Source organism: Sitodiplosis mosellana, unplaced genomic scaffold (assembly GCF_009176505.1).
Source record: "Sitodiplosis mosellana isolate CC-2019 unplaced genomic scaffold, AAFC_SMos_1.0 Smas_scaffold_6226, whole genome shotgun sequence".
Lineage (NCBI taxonomy): Eukaryota > Metazoa > Arthropoda > Insecta > Diptera > Cecidomyiidae > Sitodiplosis > Sitodiplosis mosellana.
In genome coordinates, this window is record NW_022601467.1 from 15866608 (window position 1) to 15888708 (window position 22101).

Genomic DNA, 22101 nt, shown 5'->3' on the forward strand with positions numbered 1-22101 from the left:
AATATCACGCAATCTACTACGCGTAGCTGTCAAAAATGAAGAGCTTTGGATGCATACTAATACAGATACAGGCGCTTGTCTTTCATCCATTTTGAAATTTCGGCATTTGCGTCAATGTTTGTGTCTGTACGACGACGACGACGACGTTCATCTCTTTTGTCATGTAAGCCAATGCGTTTTCCATACCATCACATCACATCATTTCCGAAGTCATAGTAAAATTTTCAAAATGCCATGGTAAAATTGGTTTCTCTCTTATAAAATCGAAGACATTTCAGCAGATACGTTAATTTCTGCTTAATTGAATGTGCAACATGTCAAATATCTTCAGAATTCCGGCCGATATCGCACACGATACATAAACTTTTGTTATGAGTACTGAGAGAGCTCGGTAGCGCGATAGCAACAACTCCGTAACATTCGACACAACTGTCATTACGTTTGTGGACGCGTGCATGCGTATTGGTGTATTGGTTTGCGATGCTTCGTTTGCTATACCGTTTCGTACGTTCGTTTGGTTGCCTGCTTTGCTTGCTTGCTTGCTTGTACGCTGCCTGCCTGCCTGCCTGCCTGCCTGCCATGGGTTTGTGTGATAAAAATGATATGTCGTGCGAAGTGCAAGTCTAGACACAATTTTTCTTTTTCACCACAAGACCATAACCGTCAATCAGTCAGTCTTTGAACAATACTCAAAGCGTTCGCACGTTCCCATTTGAAATATCCCTTTTCTTTATCCTGGTTTTTTCGACACTCCAAAAACACACATATATTCATATTACAACACTACATGCGATTCCAATCAAATCCACACACATATATTGCACATCATATAGATATATTTTCTGAAGCCAGTTAAACTGAATTATCATCTTTTCTGTGAATCAATTACTCTATAATCCAATTTAATCCCATTAAAACAGTGTTAATCAGTTTTTTTTTAGTTCTTTGCGATTCGGGTTTGTTTTTGTTTTTGCTGTGCGTTCGTCCTTTAACTCATACATATTTAGAACATAGGTAAATAACAAAACTTTTTTTTTTTGTTAACTCGAACAATTTTTTTTTGACGTGCCAAAATAATCATTTCGACGAAATTTGAAAACAAAACACGACTTTTACATCGAAGCGAAAAAAATTTTCGCTCCTGGCCGTGATTATCCGTTGCGTTGGATGATGAGCTAGTTTTTCTTTTCGTTTGCTTGGATGAACATCATCTTAAAATGTGACAGTGAACAGGAAACATTGTGTGTTTGAAGTGTTAAGTACGCGAGAGAGAAAGAAAGAAAAAGAAAAGATTTCACGATCCTGTTTGTTTCTTTGTCGGCATGTTCATTTTCGATATAAGAAAAAATTGTGTGCTGCTAACCTGGACCGTTTAATTGAGAATTTAAACGAATTGTGAGTTTTTTTGTGCTTTTATTTTTCTTTCGCTCTGTTTTTAATTGTTGCTTCGTGCCGTTCGTTGCTTTTGCTTTGATGTATTCATCGAATATAGGATACAATGCAGCTTTGATTATATATTTGTGGTTTGGGTTTAAATATACAGGACTCGGACTACATGTCATTTCGATTTACATTGTGAGTTGACAACAACAACAACAACAACGACAACAACGACACTGAATCGCACATCTCTAATTTGATTAAAAGAATGCGACAAATCATTTGGACTAAAGAGTGAAAATGTGCCAAAGAATTCAAAATGCAAATAGCTCAAACGAGTAAAAGTAAAGTAGTTGCATAAGGACAGTCATGTATATTCAGTGTTGTTCAGCACCGATTCAGGAGCCAAACGAGATAGAATATATATACGCATCGAACAAAATAAACATACTGCATCAGCTAAAGTGCATATATATTTTTTCTTCTTCTAGAAATGACATCAGCTTCATTTGTTGTAATGTTTGTTGTTCATTTCTTTTGCTCTCTCTCTCTCTTTCTCTGTTCCTCACACAAACATACACACACCGAGTGGCCACTGCGATCAAGAATGTTCTGAGAAATGAGACAAAGTTATCTGAAACAGCAATATCGTAAATGGTGCTCAACAATGACACTAAAAAGCATTTGCATCATTTTGATTGCGGTCGACAACTTTTGAGTGATTTTGCAGCACAGGACTGTAATATAATGTCTGAGTACGTGATTTTTTTTTTCTTAGCTCTGCTCTCGACTCGACTATCCTTCCACATTTCTTTTCTTATCCTCAGACAACGCACATCCATCGGTATATTTAGTCGCTATTCCGTTTGAAGCGTTCGAAGCTAGTGTCGCGTGCGTGTGTATATGATATGTATATAGATTGCTTCTCAATTCCGCATCGTCTCGATGCCCCATTTGACTGAAGAAGTTGAGCGCATTCAGCACAAAAGTTTCGATTTTTGGAATTAACATCACTAGATGTATTGACATAACATGCAGTTCAAGCGATGCTTTCACACTCTTTGCCATTAATACCGCGAACTCTTTACTTTTATTTTTCGTTTTCTTCTCGAGGATATTTTGATCATTTTGCCATCGAAGAAAAAGTTGCTGTGCAAGAGTTTGTTGGTAGCCAAAAAAACCACGTGATGTTTGAACGGAATTAAAATAAATTGCGAACAATGATTCTATTGCAACAATTTTCGGGCGAATATTTTTGATAATACGATTTGTTGCATGCCCGCCTTAAGCAAGAGAATGTATGATTATCCGTCCAAGTGGTAAAATAAAGAGTTAAACTTTCAATAAATCTTTATTTAGAATTTAAGCTGGTCTATCTCATGACCATGTACGTCAAAACTTTGATCCGAATTTATTATCACTTTTTTTGTGTAATCGGGCAACGACGAAATAAAAAGTGTTCTGTATGGAAATGCTAACTGTTTAGTAAACAAAATGTCAAATCATAGTAGGTGTAGTACGTTTGCGGTGTTTGATAATACCAACAAATTCGATGAATTGTCACAAACAAGTTTCCATTCACTAGGTAAATATTTGATGACATTTCATACATGCGCGGAATTCTTTCGAGATAGAAAGAGAGCAAGAGAAAAAAAACATCATTCTATGAACTTTTGTCAGCAAACAAACACCACTGCTCCCCTGGGAATGTGCTAAATGAACAATATTCTAGAATGAACCCGAGAAAAAAAAATAAGTCAGAAAGGAAAGGATCACAAAACGTATTTATTCAAGAACCAAGTCCAGTGCGGTTTTTTGGTCAAATGCAACATGGACATCTGTCAAACAAAGTAGAAAAGCAAATATTATGAAATACTATCTCGCCACCAATAGATTAAATGTAACAACAATTGGCTTGTTGACTTCAAATTTGACACATTCGCGTATATACACAAAATCTAATCGAGTTTTTGCATGTTTTTATTGCACCGAAAAAAAAACCATCACGGGCCGTATTGACTTATTTAGTTTGTGTATAAATTGGGATTTGGAACGCATTTCATTACGTGCAAAATGAATTATTTCGTTAAATTGTTTGCATGTTTATTGGTCAATTATTCATTTTATGGCGGTAGCAACCCGGTTTCCACAAAAGTACCATTCCAACACATTTTATTAATGGAATTGCATGTCTTCTTCGGTTGTTGCTTATTTTCGTTCCTTCAATGTGGAACAGGATTCATAAATAGCTTCCCATGATTTCAAATTAGGGAAATTTGTCTAGGATTTTTTTTTCTCGGTTCGCCCCGTTCTTTGTGTTTTATTTTTTATTTTATTTTCGTAATTCAGTCATAGATACGGTCGGGTTCCCTTGCATTTCTCGTTCTCACCTCCGCGATTGCTCTCACGCATTGTAACGGGAGTGAATGGAACACCAAACAAAACCGAATCGAAAGAAGAAAAAGAAGGAAAAATAAACACAGTTATGTTTTCATCTTTCGGTTGGCGAGATGAGTGTGTGCCCGTTGTTTGTTTTTTGGTTAAATGAACGCTGTTGCGCTGCGCTTTTGTTGCCATTTCTCTCTTACTCACGCTCATTCTCTCTACGCTCGAAAACTGACAACCGTTGTCCTTGTGTGTACGCTGTGGGCTGTATGGTGTTGTAGCGATTTGTTGTATTTTCTTTAATATTAACTTTTTTCCCGGCTTTCATACACATTTTATCTACAAAATATGATAATGCGATAAACAATGTGTTTCGATGCTCTTAAATGAAGGTGTTTTGTATTCAAAAAACAACCATAAAAAAGACGTTTTTGGTCCCTCAAAATAAACTATATAACGTAAAAAACGACATACACGAAACTACAGCATCAACATACCGAATGAGCAGTGCAAAGCAGAGAGCGCACAAGATGAAAAAAAAGCAAGCAAGCAAGAAAGCAAACAGAAGAAAACGACAACGACGACGACAACAGCATGAAGTGAAGAAGAAGAAACACTCATATAGACAACAATGAACGGCAAGTGAGCACCAACACGGAATACCAAAGCAAGCGCGCACGATAACAGCACTGCTGAAAGATCTCAAAATATTCCGGTTACAGCGAACAGCAGCAGCGGCAATGATGGTACAATGAACAAAGCACACAACGAAGGAACAGAGAACATCTACGGCATCACAGAGTATCAGTAGCTTAAGCAAAAATCACATTCTCACATATAAATTTGTGTGTATCAGTTGGCGGTGGTGTTTGGTATGCAGAGAGGTTTTTTTTCCCTCATGCACCCCAACGTGTACAGGTTTAGTACATCCTTGGTTTGATGTCGCAAAATAATAAAAACGACCAAGAACTCTCAATATTACTAAATGCATGGGATTTCGGTCGAACTATGAGATTGCGCTTATTTTCTTCTTCTTCTTCTACGGTCTATACTTCTTTTGTTCCGACGCAAAGCGATTATTTCACTTCGTTTAGCGAAGAAAAAAACGAACGAATCAACACATTGAACGTCTGTAAAAATGCTCGTTTACCTCTTGTTTTGTGTGCTTGTATTGCCCGGCTTGACAATTCCAGCAGCATATTCAACCGCGTGATAAATACCAATTCCAATTGTGTAGAAAACACCCACCACATTCGTTCGATTAAAGTCGAATTGATTCGATTCAGCATTTTGAAATGCAGTATTCCTAAAACATTTGAAGCATTCGACTTCATTCTGGATTGATTATGAAATCCTGCAAGCGGCGGATGTGCATAGAAGAAAATGTGCCGAGAAAGAAAAACCTTCGAGCTGTTCGACTTAATAAATAAATTTATAAAATATAGATGAAAGAAAGAGAGAAAAAAAAAATTCGGCGCACAAAATCATATTAAAAACACATGGCACATGTACAAGCGGATAAATATCTGTGTATATTACACATTCAGCGTGAGTGAGAGTGTTCATCAGAGTTACAGACGCGACATTTGTTGATGTTGTTCTCCTTCTATCAAACACCACACACCACCACCATAACTATATCACGTATGAAGTATGGATGATATCACTGCACCAAAATTCTCTCTATATATCGTACCCAAACTTAGTGTGTCGCAGTGTCTATTTTAATCAGAATCACAACTGCACTCACACAGAATGTGTGCCGAGGTGGGAGATGGAGGCGGCACACAGCTTCCGAAAGATTATCGCAAATGTGTGCACATTGAGCCACCCCATATTGGTGTTGTTATCATGAAAAAAAAAAAAACTCACACACAGGTGCTTCGAGATGTTGTGATTGTGTAAAGCGGCGTGCGGTGGTCCTGTTAAAATAGACACTGTTACCAATATTACAGTTCGAGCACACAATATGATGACAAATTCGAGAAAAGAAATTTCTACATTTTGTAGTACAATCAGGTCGTTCTATCTGCCAATATTTATGATTGAATTTCGGTATTGTATGCCGTATGTTGTCGTGATGCTTGGGTCGGTCGGTCGGTCGGTATGTACTGTACACACACATATGACGATATAAGCTATATATGTCGATTCGAAACAAATATCGAAACTAGCTATTCGGTTTGAAGCGATGAATCGACACAATCAACACAATCGACACCATCCATACATGTTCAGCTTCTTCGTCATCCATATTACATGTGAATTTGGATGTTCAGAGCGTATATATTTTATTCTGCATGTGTCCATATTTTGGCGATATGATTGCGAGCTCAAACTAAAACGGTAACCATATTATGCGCCATAATATCAAAATAATATAAAAAATTTATCAATACACACACACACACACAGTCATGCACACGTATATATGCACATACAATCACGAGTGGATCAGGATCTCTCGTCGTACCGAGAAATGGCAACAAAGAATGAATCGAGAAGCGAGACCATCAGCAATGGCAAGTGGAAGAGAAAAAGGAGCAAAGAAGAAGAAGAAGAAGCACGAGAGAGAGAGAGAGAGAGAGAGAGAGAAAGAATAGAAAAAACTGGAATGCCAAGAAACCAAGAGTGGAAAAATGTTGTTAAGCGAAAGAGCAAAGACGACGAAAATGTCAGTTGGGCAGCATGCTTTTTAATATTCTGCTTACAGACAATTTCGCAATCATTCTGTATTGGTTATCCGTATCATACCGAATTTAATCTTGGCCAACACACAAAGAACATACCAAACAATCGTTTTCGGCGATTCAAGAAGGTGTGTACTTTGTATATATGCACATACAAATGCGAAGCGCATAGCATGAGATGAAAAACAGCAGTGCAAGACATAGCACAATAATAATCAAAAGCCCAACCGAGATGCTAACTATGTAGATAGACGAAAAGAGTGCGAGTGAGTGAGAGAGAGAGAGAGAGTGCGGCATGCGATGTGCGACAAAATCCGAACAGGAGACAATGTAGCAGTGGTTTCAGGACGCGTTGCATTGTTTACCAAAAACAAAAATTCGAATCGTCGTGAATACATATTATACACATCTGTACGAAGCAGTTTTCGGTGCGATTCGATTCAGTTTTGGGATGACATTCGCATTAAATCCAGTCGAGAAAAAAAACGTGTTTGTGTGTGCGCGTTGTCCGTTTCGAAATGAATCTTATTCCAATGATCTACGCGTTCGATATTGCGAACGTGTAGGAAGCAACAGAGAAAAAAAAACACCCGAGCGAATCACATCAAAAATCGACGAAGGAACCATAAGCAAGGATGCTATGCATTAATATGTTTCATCTTGCATGACCCCAATCAAAGTAGAAAATAACAACGGCCTACATGTGCGTAAACACATTAACCGATCAACAACGATGCCAAACTGCTCGAGCACATTGATGAAATAGACAAACTTCTCTACTTGCTCGCTCGCTCGCTCACTCTTCGCCCAGTTACTTCGAATCTTATTAGAGTTTACGACTTAGCGAAAAAAATTCTTTGCGTTTTGTCGCCACCGTTTTCGCCTTTTCCTCCAATTACTGGATTCGGTTGATCCGCTCGGCTCAAATGCCGCATCAGATTTGTTTTGCTGCTTACTGCAACATTTCCATCAGAAAAATCGTTGTTACGGCTGTTGTGTGTGTGTGTGTCGGTTTTTTTCTTCTTCATCATCATCTTCTTCTGCTGCTGCTTGATACTTTTTCAACTTGATACAAGTGCGTTTAAATGAGATTCAAAGTAATGATAGAAGTTTTTCAAGCGAATATCATGCAGCAGTCATTTCACTTCCCTTAACTTCGGTTTTCCGAACAAACTTTTCTTCGGCATGTTTCGCGCGCGCGGCAACCAACATTCGCCCGAAAGTAAATGAACTACGTATTTATGAAATGTATTCGACGGAAAATTGTTGTAATTCAACTGTAATTACTATTTGTTTATGCAGTCGTTGATCACGACATCCAAAGTGGAAACAAATAAATTCTTTTCACCTTTTCAAAGTCTCTAGGGTTTGTTTCCCTCTGTTTCTGGTGTTCGTTACTGTTGTTCATTACTGTTGTTCCTTCTCTTCGTTCTCGCGTTGTCGCGCGTGCAAATAACGCCATCCAGCGCATCTCTGAGTGTAACGGCATCAAAATTTAATCGCGCATCCCAACACCGAATTTTTGATGAGAACGAATCCAAAATTGAAGTATAAGATTGCGAGAAAAAAAGGGGAATTTTTTCAACATAAGCGAATACAAAGATGCGTCGTATTGTGTGAGTAGCTCCTTATGCACATGACTGTGTAACAACGACTAAGTGACAAAGAAGACCAACATTGCATTGTCTCGGCAAACTTGACTATTCGCTACATTTATGCCAATCTGCGTCACTAGTTGATTTTCGTGCGGTTTTTTTTTCTGGAGCAAATAATGTCATTACCTAACGGAAATGCAAAGCGTTGAAATGAAAAGTGTGGCTTGTGCAAAAGTCAACCACAATGCACACACACACACACACTGAATCTCCCAAATTAATATTCAAACACATCAAAATCATCAATCCTTTTCCGCATCCGAATCAAAATGGCAAAATTGTCGGTAGCCGCCTGTCGTCCCCTTTGTCGTCGCACACAAGCCGAAAACCAAATTGAACTTGCAGCTAAGAAGTATTGGAGCAGCAAAAGATGGAAATCAAGATGAAAACTATGTGTTTGAGAGTGTGTATCATTTTCGCCAACAGAAAATGATATAGGATACATAACATTGTAATGCTAAGTTGTGCATTCGTGTTGCGTTCATTGGTATGTGAACCGTGGCTTGCTATTCTTGTCGTGTACGACGACGAGTCTCCCCGGTAGATAAATGCTCACTCTCTCTCTCTCTCTCTCTCTCTCTCTCGCATGTTGTGCCGATTTGAAGCTAGTGCCAGAGTATCAACAGAACAGAAAAAAAAATTCAGGAACGAGACACTCTGAATTCGCATCGCATCGCAAGCGTTGTACTGTGAAGATGATGTAAATACATATAATTTTAATTCGGTTGTACCTCCGTGTCGTTCTCACACTCTCACTAGCTCTCGCTCACTCCGTATATATTTATATATCCGATATGTATATACACATATATCGGGGAGCAAGAAGCAAGTAGAAAGTTTGTCTCTTTTGCTATTGTTGTAGCTGTCGAAGTTTTACGTTTTATTCTATCTTTTATTTGATGTTATTGTTCTTTTTTTTTCTTTTCGGTCTCGAACGTTTCTCTCGATGCCTCGATGCTCTCTGTCTCTCAGTTCGGTGTTTGTTTCACCGTGAATGGTATGTGTGTGTGTGAGTGTGTGTGCGCAATTTCCGAGTTTAGTTATCCTTACAACATATTGTCAGTCGTTGGGTATGCTACGGTCTTTCTCTCACTTCTTCTGGCACCATGATTTTTTTCTCGTTCATTCTAGTCGCCCGTCGATGTTCTCATGTGCGCTTTTTTTATATTCTTCATCGACCAAAAAAAAAGAACGAAGAGTGAGAGCGAGAGAACGGCAGTGGAAAAAAAGGAAGAAGAGAAAAAAAACACCGAAAAGAGCAATGGAAAAAATTGTGTTGCCCAACTAAAACACACATATTCATTTTAACGTAGCGAATGGAATAGTAAGAATTCGTTCTGGCTAACCATGAGCAATATGCAATATGTATAGCCAGCCACATATACGCACACACACACACACACACACACACACACACAAACAGTACAATTGGAAGTGAAATCGCGCGCACGGATGTGTGAAAGAAAATTGCAATAAAACCCAAATGTTACCTTAATATAGAGGAAAAACAACATTCTCTCCATACACTCGTTCCGAGGCGCACACACACAGCATTCACATTCACGCAAAGTGTCTTTTAGCTATTGGAGGGCTCGACTCATTCCACACATCTACGGCAAAACGGGCTATATTTGGCCAACTATAATTTTATAACTGTAAAGAGACAGACACTGTGTGGGAGCAAGCGAGAGAGCGAGAGAGCGAGACACAGAAGCGAGAAAACCGAGCAAAATACAATAAGTGAAGATTCAAAAAGAGCAAACAAAACAAAAGGACCCAGGATCATAGCGCACAGCAAATGGCGGCATATAAATACATTGCTTAAGCTTATGCAAACAGCAGACTCACACTTCTTTGCTTCGTGATCATAAAAAAAAGAAAAAGAGAGCACACAAAAAAAGAGCAGATACAGCAGCAGCAGCAGCAATAGCGGCGCAAAATAGTAGCAATAGGAGTAACATCGGCAACAGCCTTAACAGCATTGCAAGCAACAAAAACGATATAATTTGCTTGCATACATATTTATGTATAAATAAATATTAATATTTCTCCGTGTTTTCTTCATCGCTATTGTTTTTGTTACGGTTTTTCCCATTCATTTGGTTGTGCTCAATGCTCTCTCTCACACTCTGCCGTACTGTTCGTATGCAGGGTTTTCAACTCAATACTGTGTTAGGGTAGGTAGATGTTACTGTTGCTCTTATTGTTGTTGTGTGTTCCGTGTGTGCGCGCCTCATGGTTGTTGCTTATTTTTTCTGTTTGTTTCGTCTTCGATCTCCGTCCAAATTACCAGAAAAATACAGTTATTCCGGTGGTTTTAGTAGCTTTGCCAATCAAAACACAATTCATCTGTTTCTGTCTCTCGTACACACGCTTTCGACTTTCTTATTAGAAAATCCACTTTATGTAGCAACATTCTCGCCACCTATTTCGTACAAGCATTGATATATATATATACATATTTTTCCCTTTTCGACAACTATGAGTGTGCGAACCGAAAAGCGCAACACCTTGCCGGATTTTGGCCTTCCGAAATAAGCGAGAGAATGAGACAGAGAAACAGATCGACAGAGTGAGAGAAGAAAAATTATTCAATGAGCACACTCATTGCTGAACGAAGTGATCCCTTTCATAATGGCATCGCTTCTTACACGCGAGTGAAGAAGAGAAATTTGTATACAAATGAAAAATTTATTGACTTTCGCTAACGAGCATTTCGTTCTTTATATTTTGGCGACCCGTTTCTTTTCAGATTTCGATTTGATCCAACAACACACACTTGACATGCACACATCGATATTCATAAACTTTTTTTTAGCCATACGTGAATTCACTGTTTATTAAGCTCCTGTTTCATGCTATCTTTATGACTAATTCCAGCAAATTGGTAGATACGTTATAAACTGATAAAAAAAAGCAAAACACATTAAATGAAGATAAGATTATTTCGATTGTCAATTTCATTTCACTTTTAATGAATTCGCACAATTCAATCCGAATGAGAAACGAAGTGGCTTTTGATTTCATTTCACAGACGATAGAGAAAATAAAAATCCGTTCAGATTTCTTCCGTTTGGTTTATAACTTAGTTGTCAGCTATATATTGTGCCCTCGTTGATGTTTCATTTACCCAACGAGTACGTATATAGTAGATCAAACATCATTTTTCTTCTTTTTTTTCGTTAATAGGATTACTTTGTACCATCGCAATTGCTTTTGTCAAATGGATGAGGTGTTTCATTTTTCGTTATTGTTGTTGCTGTTGTTGTTATCATATACAAATCGAATCCATTGTTGATGTGAATTTTTTCAACACTGAACAATTACAAACAAATGACAGAAAAGCGCCAAAGTAGAATCATCAAGTGACAAGGCAACACGGGAGGAAACGTGCTGTACTGTATGTGTCAATTGTTCGTGTTTGTCTGTGTTATAATTCGAATTTATGGCATTCGCCACTGTTTCGTGTGCGACACAATATTGACCCAAAGTAAATTAATACTTTGTGCAGTGAACTAAAGTGTTGCGTGTGAATTACGGCAAATACAACTTTAATTACACTTAATTAGTAAATCAATTAAAATTTTGCAATGAAAACTTCTCGATTTATTTTCATTTTGTTTTGACATTCGTTTCGACAGTCTCTCTCTCTCTCTCTCTCTCTCTCTTGCACACACACTCACACAGACGAAACTAGACTTTTATGATGTGAATTATTTACATTTTCTGTTCTGTTCATCTTTTCGTTACAGCCATTTCAACGGAGTGCGGTGAAGAGAATCAAAAGAGAAGAACGAAGAAAATCGTGACGGCAAAAATTGAAACGATGCTTCCAAATATATTTACCAATACATTTGAAACGATGAAATTATGGTAATATTGCCATTTCAGTGACATTATTGCACTCGGAATTGTAGCAACGATAGAGAAGAAGAAGAAGAAGCAGAAAAAAAACAAACAGCACCGAGGAGTATAAAACTTCCTTTTCAGCGAACGAAATAACAACAACAAAATCAAACAAAAAGTCCAAAGTATTTAAGCAATTGGAAAGAAGAGCGTTGCGAGCGCAGCGAACATCGAATTAAGGCAAACGCAAACCAGCAACAATACAAAATGCAAGAGAACAGCATTCCTGCATCGCCGAACGCAAATATTATCGATCAAGCACAGTTTGAAGCCGACAAACGGGCTGTATACAAGTGAGTAAATACAATTTGTTTTATTCGTCTATTCGATTTTCCTTTTGTTTCATTTCCCATTCTTCGACGTTTAAACGAAGTTTTCCCGTTTTTTTGTTGTTGTCAATTTCAAGTGGCATGTAGTTTTGGTTTGTTTTTTCTTTCGGCTGTTTTTCCCCTTTGCTTTATTCGACCGAAACATTCTACAAATGGCAGGTTCTTCTTTCGCTGTTCGCTTTTCCATCAATTGTTTCGTTTTTTATTTTCGGTGTGCGTGGGGATAAATCCGTCATCGTTGCCGTTGCAATTAACATTTTTCGGCAATAAAACTACGGAACCATGGATTATTCGCACATAATGTTATTTATTGCCTAGCGACATTATGTCACATGCTCACAACGATTATATGAATCGAATGATCATTGCATTTTCGGCTTGCCAAACTGCAACATTAGGAATTAAAAATATTTCTCTCTCTCTCTCGTCCGCTCGTTTCCTTTGCTCGTCGGTTGCGGTTTTGTGACAATGATGGCGATATGCAGTTTCTCTCTTGCTTGATCTCCGAAAAAAAATGTAATTGTGTTTCGTTTAATGTGTTCGATGTGACGAACTCCGTTCTATAAAACCATTACAATGTTTGTGGAGAAGAGATTGAACTTTTACGCTTTTCCTTCTCGTTGTCGCTCGCTCGCATTCGAGCAGTCTCACTCCTTTTCGTCGTGCATTCTTGCTTACGCTCTCCTCCTTTTTTTCCTGTTTGTTGTTTTATTTATTTGGTTTGTCTGCCGTTTTCCACATACCATATTCACTCTCACACTCGCACACCGAGCAGCATTCACAAAATATGTATCAATTGTGCATAGCAATAGAAATTTTTGCGCGCTCCGAATTGAATTACAAAACATGAAAATACATAAAAATCATGCAAATATCGCAAACCAAACCAAAATGACAACGCAAAATACGACAACCAAACGACAAAAACATTCCCCACCAGCAACATTCGAAATGGGAAAGTGTTCATTCAGTCTGTCTTTGTTCCGCTCTCGGTCTCTCTCTATCTCTTTCCTTCTCTCCCTTTCTCTCTCTCTCTCCGTTTGATATTTGATGATATTTTCGAGACATGCATGACAAAATTCTACATATTAAACGTGCGTTGGTTTTTCTTCTCCTTGTTTTTTTTGGCGCTATTTTCGTGACGCGTGCACAATAATATTCGCCCCTTTTGTGTGTGTATGTGTGTGTGTGTGTGTGTGTGTGAAAAATATAGTATATTCGAAGCGATGCAAGACTTTGAACGATGGTAAACGAGAGAATTGTGAGGCAAACACACAGAGAAAAAGCGACGAGATTCAGTGCTTTTATGCAAAACTCGGAACCAATAAACAGATGTGAGCGGCTAAAACCGTTTCAAAACAAGCAACCAGAACAACAACAACAATACCACCGACGATAACAACAAAGAGAAAAAGTACGAAAATGCTGCTCGCTTTCAGATCAACGCTAAGCAGCAAGAAAATGTTCTTGTTATTGGCATGATATCTGTGTGCTCGTGTGCAGTGTCAATGGCAACAGCCACAATGGCAGCAACACTCGATGTGGCAAGAGTGAAAATTTATACATAGTTAAATTCACATAAATGCCAAATATATTTCCCGTTTTCGTTTGTTCGATTTCAACGTGCGGTAGAATGAGAGAGAGAGAGAGAGAGAGAGAGAGAGAGAGCGAGAGAGCATCAGCCACACCAAGTATGTGTGTGTGCACACATTTGATAGGGCACGTAAGAGCCCATCGCTCTTTGAAAATTTTATCGTGTCAACCGCATAATTCTCATACATTTTCATTTTTGTGTGCATGGAATGTAAACAAAAGACGTGAACCCGATGAGCATCAGAATAAAAACGATAAAGATTCGAAAGAGACTCATCATCAACTTGGTTCGAAGAAAGTCATTCGAATATGTGTGGACGATGAAATGTGCGAGAGACATCGCATATTGAGGTTGTTCGCATCCATGAAACCACTAGCTCAAATTTATGAGGTGAAATGCCCTCAATTTGTTTTTGCCAGCGAACAACCGAAAGAGTGGGAGAGAGCGAGAGAGAGAGAGAGAGAGAGAGAGAGAGAGAGAGAGAGAGAGAGGAAGAGGACAAAAAATTGGATTCGCACGCCCTTTGAACGGATTTTATCAGTTCGAGTGCTTCTTAATCTTTCCAAATGAATGATTAAAGTCCATATCGAAATCAATTCGTTCGATATCAATTACTTCTTGATTTTTTTTTCAAATTTATAGACGAACATCGACGACAATTCATACACACTCGCACTCTGGCTCCATGTGAGCGAGCACAAATGCATGGAATACCGATAAACAAAAACACCAGAGTGAAAAAATAGGATCTTGTTGACGATTTTTATTGGACGCTTGCGAGCGAAACACAAAACAAATTGAAGGAGAAGAGCACGAAAAAAGCAGCAGCACCAACAACAACAAGATTCTGCAATAAATGACGCGTATGCTATATTATCATTCTGAACGATCCTTATGATTCGTACATCACATATGAGCGCGCAAACATTCACGCATGCACTTGAATGATTTATCCAGCTAATATGCTGCCACATCGCAGTGCACGAGTATGGCACATGTATGTCTTTGCCCAAAGATGATTCAATGAACAACCGATGAAGAAACGAACGGAACGAAGAAAAAAACACTCTCGTCATATCGTTTTAATCACGCATGATGCATAATTCGAATAACATGAGCTTTTCTCGTTCCTTCTCCCTCCCTCTCTCTCTCTCTCTCTCTCTCTCTCTCTCCACTTAAGCTGCGACCGATTATCCCACTGAAAATATGCGACACAAGAGCGCAAAAAAGCGGCAGGCACAAACATACATGCACGATGTATGTAATAAATATGCTACATATGCATGGGCCACCACACATTGGATACGGGATATTCTTGAGTGGAAGAAAGCCGATGTTGTTATTGATATTTAAGCAGGAGAATGCGAATTCATATGCATTGAATGGCCCAAAATGAAATGAACAGAAAAAGCACACCAGCTAAACGAAAGAGGAAAAAAAGAAGCATTTGAAGCATGTGAATTAATGGCAATCACACAATGTTCGGCGTGTTAGAGCCATGCACAAGGAAAAATTCGTGATGAAATATAAAATTGGGAGTCATATCTTTGTGCGTTCCTTCGAACGATGCACATACAACATCGGTTGTGCGATGCAGCGAGAGCAGGCAAGCAAGCGGAGCACACAAGTGGTCCAAACGTTTATTAAATGAATGACTGTAAATCATATGGAATCCCATTAAGTGAAGTTTGTGGCCATCAGTTTTGTGTGAGTGTGAGAAAATTAACTGAGTTCATTACGCGCGCGTTTGCATCGACAAACAAGCATATGATGTTCGTGTGTGATGCTGTATGTTGACAGTAATGCTTTATTCACGACAGCATTGAATGTAATCGGGTCGCTTCTGGATGGAATGAGTTTGGAACGCAGCATTGCATTCGATTTTCTCTCTTTCTCTCTCTCGGTGTCTCTACATATATAAATGGATAACCCTCTCGTCTTTCATTCTCTGACTTTCTATGTGGCCGACGATCGAATGGGATTTTGTGTCTCATTTGTTTGAGTTTTTTTCTTCTGCTTCGTCGTGCTAGAGATTCAAATGCTACATAATTTTTTTGTGTATTTTCAAAAACGATTTTCGATGAAAACCTAAGAATGTGTGTTTGTGTGTGTTTTTTTCTTTTTTTCTGCACATGTTGCGACGATCGATGGACTATGCATCTATCTAAAATCATCGATGTGGCGCAAACACACAGACACACACAGGACACATATTCGAACATTCGAAACAATGTTTGCCAATAAAAATAAATGGTTCGATATGCATCCATATCCTTTTCAAATTCGAACAAAGAACATCGTCGAATGGCTTATTCCCTATTTGACGACTACTTCTGTTCGTTCGTTCGTATGGTTCCATCGCCACAATATTTTGCGCTCCCATACTTAGTTTTATTTATTTGATTTTTTTTTTTTTTCCCTGTTCGTTCGGTGTTTTCTTCATTTCTGATGGTTTTTACTTGTTTATTTTCGTTGTTGTTATGTCGTTTTGTTAGGCATCCGCTATTTTCTCTACTGGCATTGATGCTTGAGAAATGTGAACAAGCCACGCAAGGCTACATTCCAAAGGCGTCGTCGACGACATCTTCATCGAGCCCAAATGGAACATCAAATGGTGAATCGGATTCGTTTACGAAAGACATTCAAGCATTTATCCAAATGCTGGAGAAAGAAAATCGGCCACTCTTAACAAATAATGCTGAACTCGATGGATTGGTGAGTGTTAGGCAATGCTATGCGCTTTGCCCTCTATTCCTTCTTCTCTCTCTCTCTCTCTCTCTCTCTCTCTCTCTCTCTCTCTCTCGCGCTATGTTCTCGTCAAATTAATTAAGAACGAACTGCGCACAACTAAATACGCTGAATAATTAATGGGAATGCCTTTTTCCTCGTTTATTATATTTTTAAGATGATAAAAGCATTACAAGTGCTTCGAATCCATTTGCTCGAACTTGAAAAGGTTTGTACATAGGCATAGACTATCAAGTTGATTTTTCGTTTTCCCATCGACACATTTTTTCGACTGTATTTACATTTTATATCTTTTTATGTCGCTTGTTTTGTGCCCATCATCGTCTCGTCGCCGTTGTCGAAATGGTAAAACACACGCTTTCAACAATAACAAAAATGCATTGATAACAACAACAAAAAAAGGTTCAAGAATTATGCCGAGATTTCTGCACTCGATATATAGCGTGCTTAAGAGGAAAAATGCAATCGGAAAATCTGCTGCGATCTGACTATCCACTTGAGCACAACAATAATTTGTCAAATTCAAACAGCCCCGTCAACACTCCAGATCACGTAAGCGCTTGTAACTCGCAACACTTCACCCATACTCGCACATCATTTTACATTCAATTCCAAATGCCAAATGCCAAATGTTCAATCATCGTACGGTTTTTGTACTTTTTTCTGTTTTCAGGAGAGTTTAAGCGGACAGCAATCGAATTTTTTTGGAACGAATGATTTTTTAGGTGGAAGTAAACTAAATGACTTTAGCAGTATTCAAGGTAAGCGATAAGTTTGCCAATTCAAGCGTCAACGGCGCTGTGCATCCCAAATGCATTGCATTCAATCATTGTTGTTTGCTTTCGTTTTAATCTATCTCTCTCTGTCTCACTACCGAATAGGATTTTTACCGTCTCATGCGAATAATTCGATTACAACCGATCACAATACATTTACCAATGAATTAAACAATATGTCAAATGCTACAATTCCTACATCGTTAGTTGGCAATATGAATGCTGACGGTGGACACTCACCAAATCACAATTCGATGATTTCATCACAGATACTAGGCTCAACACCGCTCAGTCAAATCGGATGTCCATTGCCAATAGATCCATATGCAAGTAAGTGGAATTTATTTGTGCCGTTGCTTCCTTCTTTTCTGCTTTCGTCTGTGCCCGTGTCGATTTTTCTCGACACGTGCTTTTTCGCCTGTTTTTTTTTTGCTCCATCGTCTCGCAAATGCTACAGCGTAAACCATTTTGATGTTTATTGTCGTTTAGCAGACCAATTGTCACCGTGCAATAGCTCCGACGAAGGCGACTCGGAAATTGATTCGATTAACGATGATCTGAGTTCAAATGTTTCCAATACATCGGGCTCAAAGCGACAAAAGCGTGGAATTTTGCCAAAGCAAGCGACCAGCGTCATGAGAGCTTGGCTCTTTCAACATTTAGTGGTAAGATCTTATTCAGCGACTTTGATTGTTTGTCTTTTCCCTTTCTCCGTGTTCATTCTTTCATGGGTTTTTAAGCTACTTTGTATTTCTTTCCATGTTCTATTCTTTTTTCGTCGTCTTGATATGTGTTTTCTGGCAAACAGCACCCGTATCCAACCGAAGACGAGAAACGAGCTATCGCCGCTCAAACGAATCTGACATTGTTGCAGGTTTGATACCGGTTCATTCACATTACCATTCCGTTGTGCATTAAAACAAAACCATTCCAATTTCTTTTCTCGTCCACATTTACAGGTTAACAATTGGTTCATAAATGCCCGGCGAAGGATTTTGCAGCCGATGCTCGAGCATGCCAACGATTCAAATCAACACAATCCAGGTACGCCAATTCAACTCGAAAGTTAAACACTGTGGTTACAATTTTGCCTGTTTCTGTTCTTTTTCGCTAAATTTTTATTACGCAAATTTTGTAATAAAACAAAATGTTATGCAACATAAATAACGAACAAAAAAAAACCACAACCACCACTACCATCATCACCATCAAAACTTTGTGAATTACCCTACTGAATCACATCGATGCGCTTCGATCGAAAAAAAAACGCAAACACACAATCAATAGAGGCGAACTCGGGTAATGAGACACAGAAAAAATCAACATCACCATATTCGTCGGCAGCAAACAACACAACAACGACACAATCATTAAACGATCGTGGTACCGAAAATACGAATCCAAACATGCTGTGCACCGACAATGAACGGCTTTTAATGCTACAAAGATTCGCAAGCAACAATTACTGCAGCAGTGATGAGAGCGAAGATAGTTTTGGCACGGAAAGCAAGCAAAATCAATGAAGTGGCCAAAAGCAGTGAACCAAAAACGGCGCATATAACATTTAATATGATTTCATTTTCGGTTCTCCTTTATTTCGTTATTTTCCATTGAAAGTACAGATAAATCCCGTGTATCATCTCCACTTGTATTGTTTTTTACATTGAAGGGCGTTGCACGCACCTCAACATTCACAATACAAACTCAATGCGAGTGGAGACGCCTTATGAAAAATGGCACAGATTGCTAGTGCTAAGGTTTATCTGTACTTTGTGTTTTTCATAGAACAGCAAAAGCATCTAGGTTTATTTCACTCTGCAGTTAGGAATGATTGTTTTCTTTTTATCCATGGTGTTATTCAATTGTTCAATTGATTGTTTAAGGCTCATTAATTTGATGACTTTGCTTGCCCATTCATTCCAAAATGTAATTTTTCAGTGGTGCCATATTTGAATCAGGAATTTAAATAAGAATTTTTTTCTTTGTTCAATTCTGTTCTGTATTTTTTCTTAAATTTGAACGAAATCAGGTTAACTATAGTACTAAAAATTCCTACTTACATAAATACTCGTATTTAGTTTGGAAATGGTGGAAAAAAAACACAAACAAATTTATCTTTTGGTTCTCTCAAAGACAAAAAAAATAGAATTAAACAATGAAAAGAAAAGAGATTAACATAGAAAAATGTGCCAGAACTATGAAACTACTGATATGTATACAGTAAGTCTTAAGTGAAACAGTCAGAAATATGGAGAAAAAAATCCACGTCGAATGGGATAGTAAAGAAACTTTGTGAAGCAACAAAAAAAAGACATTGATAATGAAAGTATACTAAAAAAGCAAGTCCTCGATTCGAGATGAACTGAAATTTGCCAAGTTCAGCCGGACACAACTGTACATATTTTGCACTTAATTCTTTTCTAGAGATAAAAATTCACTCATGTATACCAAGTTTATTAACTTTACAAGTCAAAATAGTTTTATCTCTTCCTCGCAAATAAACAAAACAAAACAACAACAACAAGAAAAAACTTTGCTTTTTTTACTCTGGTGCCAAATAAATTATAAATAACGTTGTCGTTAGTTAAGCTAAAAATACAAAGATAAACTATGTCATTGACATGATAATTCAACTAAACTAAAACTTGATATACTAATACCTTTTTTAGTACAATTTCGTCGACAAGTTCCAATCGATTCCAATTGTGACCAGTCAAACCATGTATACGTAAATGATACCTCATTTTTTTCTTTCTGTTTTACCAATTTTTTTGAGACAAAAAAACAGATTTGTTTCACAAAGACAAATCAAAATGTACTTGCAAGTTTCACAGAAAAATGTGAAAAACTACCATTGTTCCCATTTGAAAATGTTGCTAGAATAAGGAAATTACCTTTTATTGTCCCAATCAAACAAGTTTTCTTAAATCTACAACGCTCAAATAGCTGGCAAACCGAATTGAAATTGATTCAATTCAAATTTCAGACAAAAGAAAATCTTACAAGCAAAAAACCATTCTAAACATATTTAAAATGAAAAGAGAAAAGAAGAAGATTCAATGTGAATAAAAATGCTTTGATATTGCGATTCAACTCAACTTGAGCTATCATCACATGATGATGCGAAAAGAAAGAAAAAATATATACGTAAATTATTCCATCCCATCTTTATATGAAATCATATATCAATGTATATTATTTTAATTAAAATTACCTATATTTTATATTTAAGAGCCCCATTAATTAAGAGGAGGTCGAATTAATTCGTAGGCTATCATGAAACTATGAAAAAACACAAAAATTTCTAAAACCGAAAGGAAATTATGTGAACTGTGTGTGTGTGTGAACAACTGGAAATGAAACCATTCAAACAACTAAGAGAAGAGATGTGAACAAAAGCCGAGCAAAAAATAAAATAAAATAAAACAAAACGCAAACCAATGTATACGTATTCGAGTAAACCATTTTTATGACAAGAAAACAAGGAAAAAAAAGATGAGAATATTTTAGACCGTTAAAATGTTACCTATTTCATAATTTAACCGCTACTTTAAATAAAGGCAAACAAATAATGGCTGATCCAGTTGCATTGTATACGCAATAAAACTCCTTTTTTTATTTAAATCCTGTGTATTTGAACGTAGATTCTTAAGTTAAAACCACATGCTGATATATCATAGATACCCGATGGTCGTTGAATATAAGATTTTGGCCATTTTTTTAAAGAAGAAAAAGAAGAATAAAAAATGTATTCCCATTGCTATTTGAAGAAGAAGAAAAAAAAATCGTCGTATCAATATTGATCAATTTATCAAGAGATCGAATCAAAATCGATTTTGAACCATAAAACTCCGAATTAAACTACCAAAATTGTTAAACGAGTAAACCCGATTCGGGATAATGATATTTTACTTGCATAATTCGATGATTGTTCATCATGAATGATGACAAAACAAGCAGGAATTGTTTCTTCCAAAAATGTTCTCCGCACCTTTTATCAATACAGACGACCGACGACACAAGCACATTAACAGCAATACATTTTAATCAAGCAAAAGTATTTTATATGCGGAAATATTTTAAACAAAAAAACACAGCATAATTTAGATTAGCCAGAGATGATTGGATTGGATACTATATTCAAAACAGCTACACTATCCGATTCGAATGACTTATGATAGACGCCCCCTTATGATGATGATGATGATGATGAAAATATCGATCATAAATCGACAAAAGAAAGACAAGAGAAAATAAAATCGATTTAAGACACTTAGCTGGAAGTGGCACAACTACTAATTAGAAAATAGAAAGCGACAAACATAAGAAACAAAACTACCGCATCTCATCTCTATCGATTATGTTTATGCATATGGCCTGTGATAGTAGATTTTATTTCATTTGTAATGTTTAAACGTAAAATGTACTTTTATTTTGTATCTGTCTTCAGAAACGATGACGTTCGTGAACAAATTCAACCCAGAAAACAAAATACTATATCTCAAATGTACACATTTCTGTGTAATAAAACACTTACTTTCGCTTCCCCTGTAAATACGTATACAACTACTATCTTCAGTGAGAGACTATTCAAGCACTTAACACATCCCAAAAATGAATTCTGCATCGCTTCACAAA

General features: G+C 37.4%; 1 protein-coding gene across 9 annotated transcripts; it reads left to right on the forward strand.

Moving 5' to 3' along the window:
* The first annotated feature begins 120 nt into the window (after positions 1–120).
* Positions 121–19994, forward strand: LOC129578216 (homeobox protein PKNOX1-like). 9 transcript variants are annotated; one of them, XR_008689081.1, is made up of 12 exons: positions 630–1395; positions 11863–12309; positions 16435–16654; positions 16845–16895; positions 17090–17239; positions 17361–17448; positions 17569–17793; positions 17953–18128; positions 18272–18337; positions 18423–18507; positions 18751–19079; positions 19233–19994. XR_008689081.1 is itself a non-coding variant. In XM_055466444.1 (12 exons), the coding sequence occupies exons 3-12, from the start codon at positions 12224–12226 to the stop codon at positions 18984–18986; spliced, it is 1380 nt and encodes a 459-aa protein (XP_055322419.1). In that variant the 5' UTR covers positions 663–1014; positions 1124–1395; positions 11863–12223; the 3' UTR covers positions 18987–19994. The 9 variants fall into 9 exon arrangements, 8 of the variants coding, with proteins under 8 accessions (XP_055322417.1, XP_055322413.1, XP_055322419.1 ...); XM_055466444.1 differs by having other exon boundaries at positions 663–1014; positions 1124–1395; positions 17956–18128; positions 18751–19994; XM_055466437.1 differs by having other exon boundaries at positions 665–1014; positions 1124–1395; positions 18751–19994.
* Positions 19995–22101: the final 2107 nt, after the last annotated feature.

What these genes read in the sequence shown, in the direction of transcription:
- LOC129578216 (XM_055466442.1), top strand. Translation starts at nt 12,224, where the DNA reads ATGCAAGAGAACAGCATTCCTGCATCGCCGAACGCAAATATTATCGAT. An exon ending in TGACTTTAGCAGTATTCAAG is followed by an intron (nt 17,449 to 17,568) that starts GTAAGCGATAAG and finishes ACTACCGAATAG; the next exon opens with GATTTTTACCGTCTCATGCG. An exon ending in GCCAATAGATCCATATGCAA is followed by an intron (nt 17,794 to 17,952) that starts GTAAGTGGAATT and finishes ATTGTCGTTTAG; the next exon opens with CAGACCAATTGTCACCGTGC.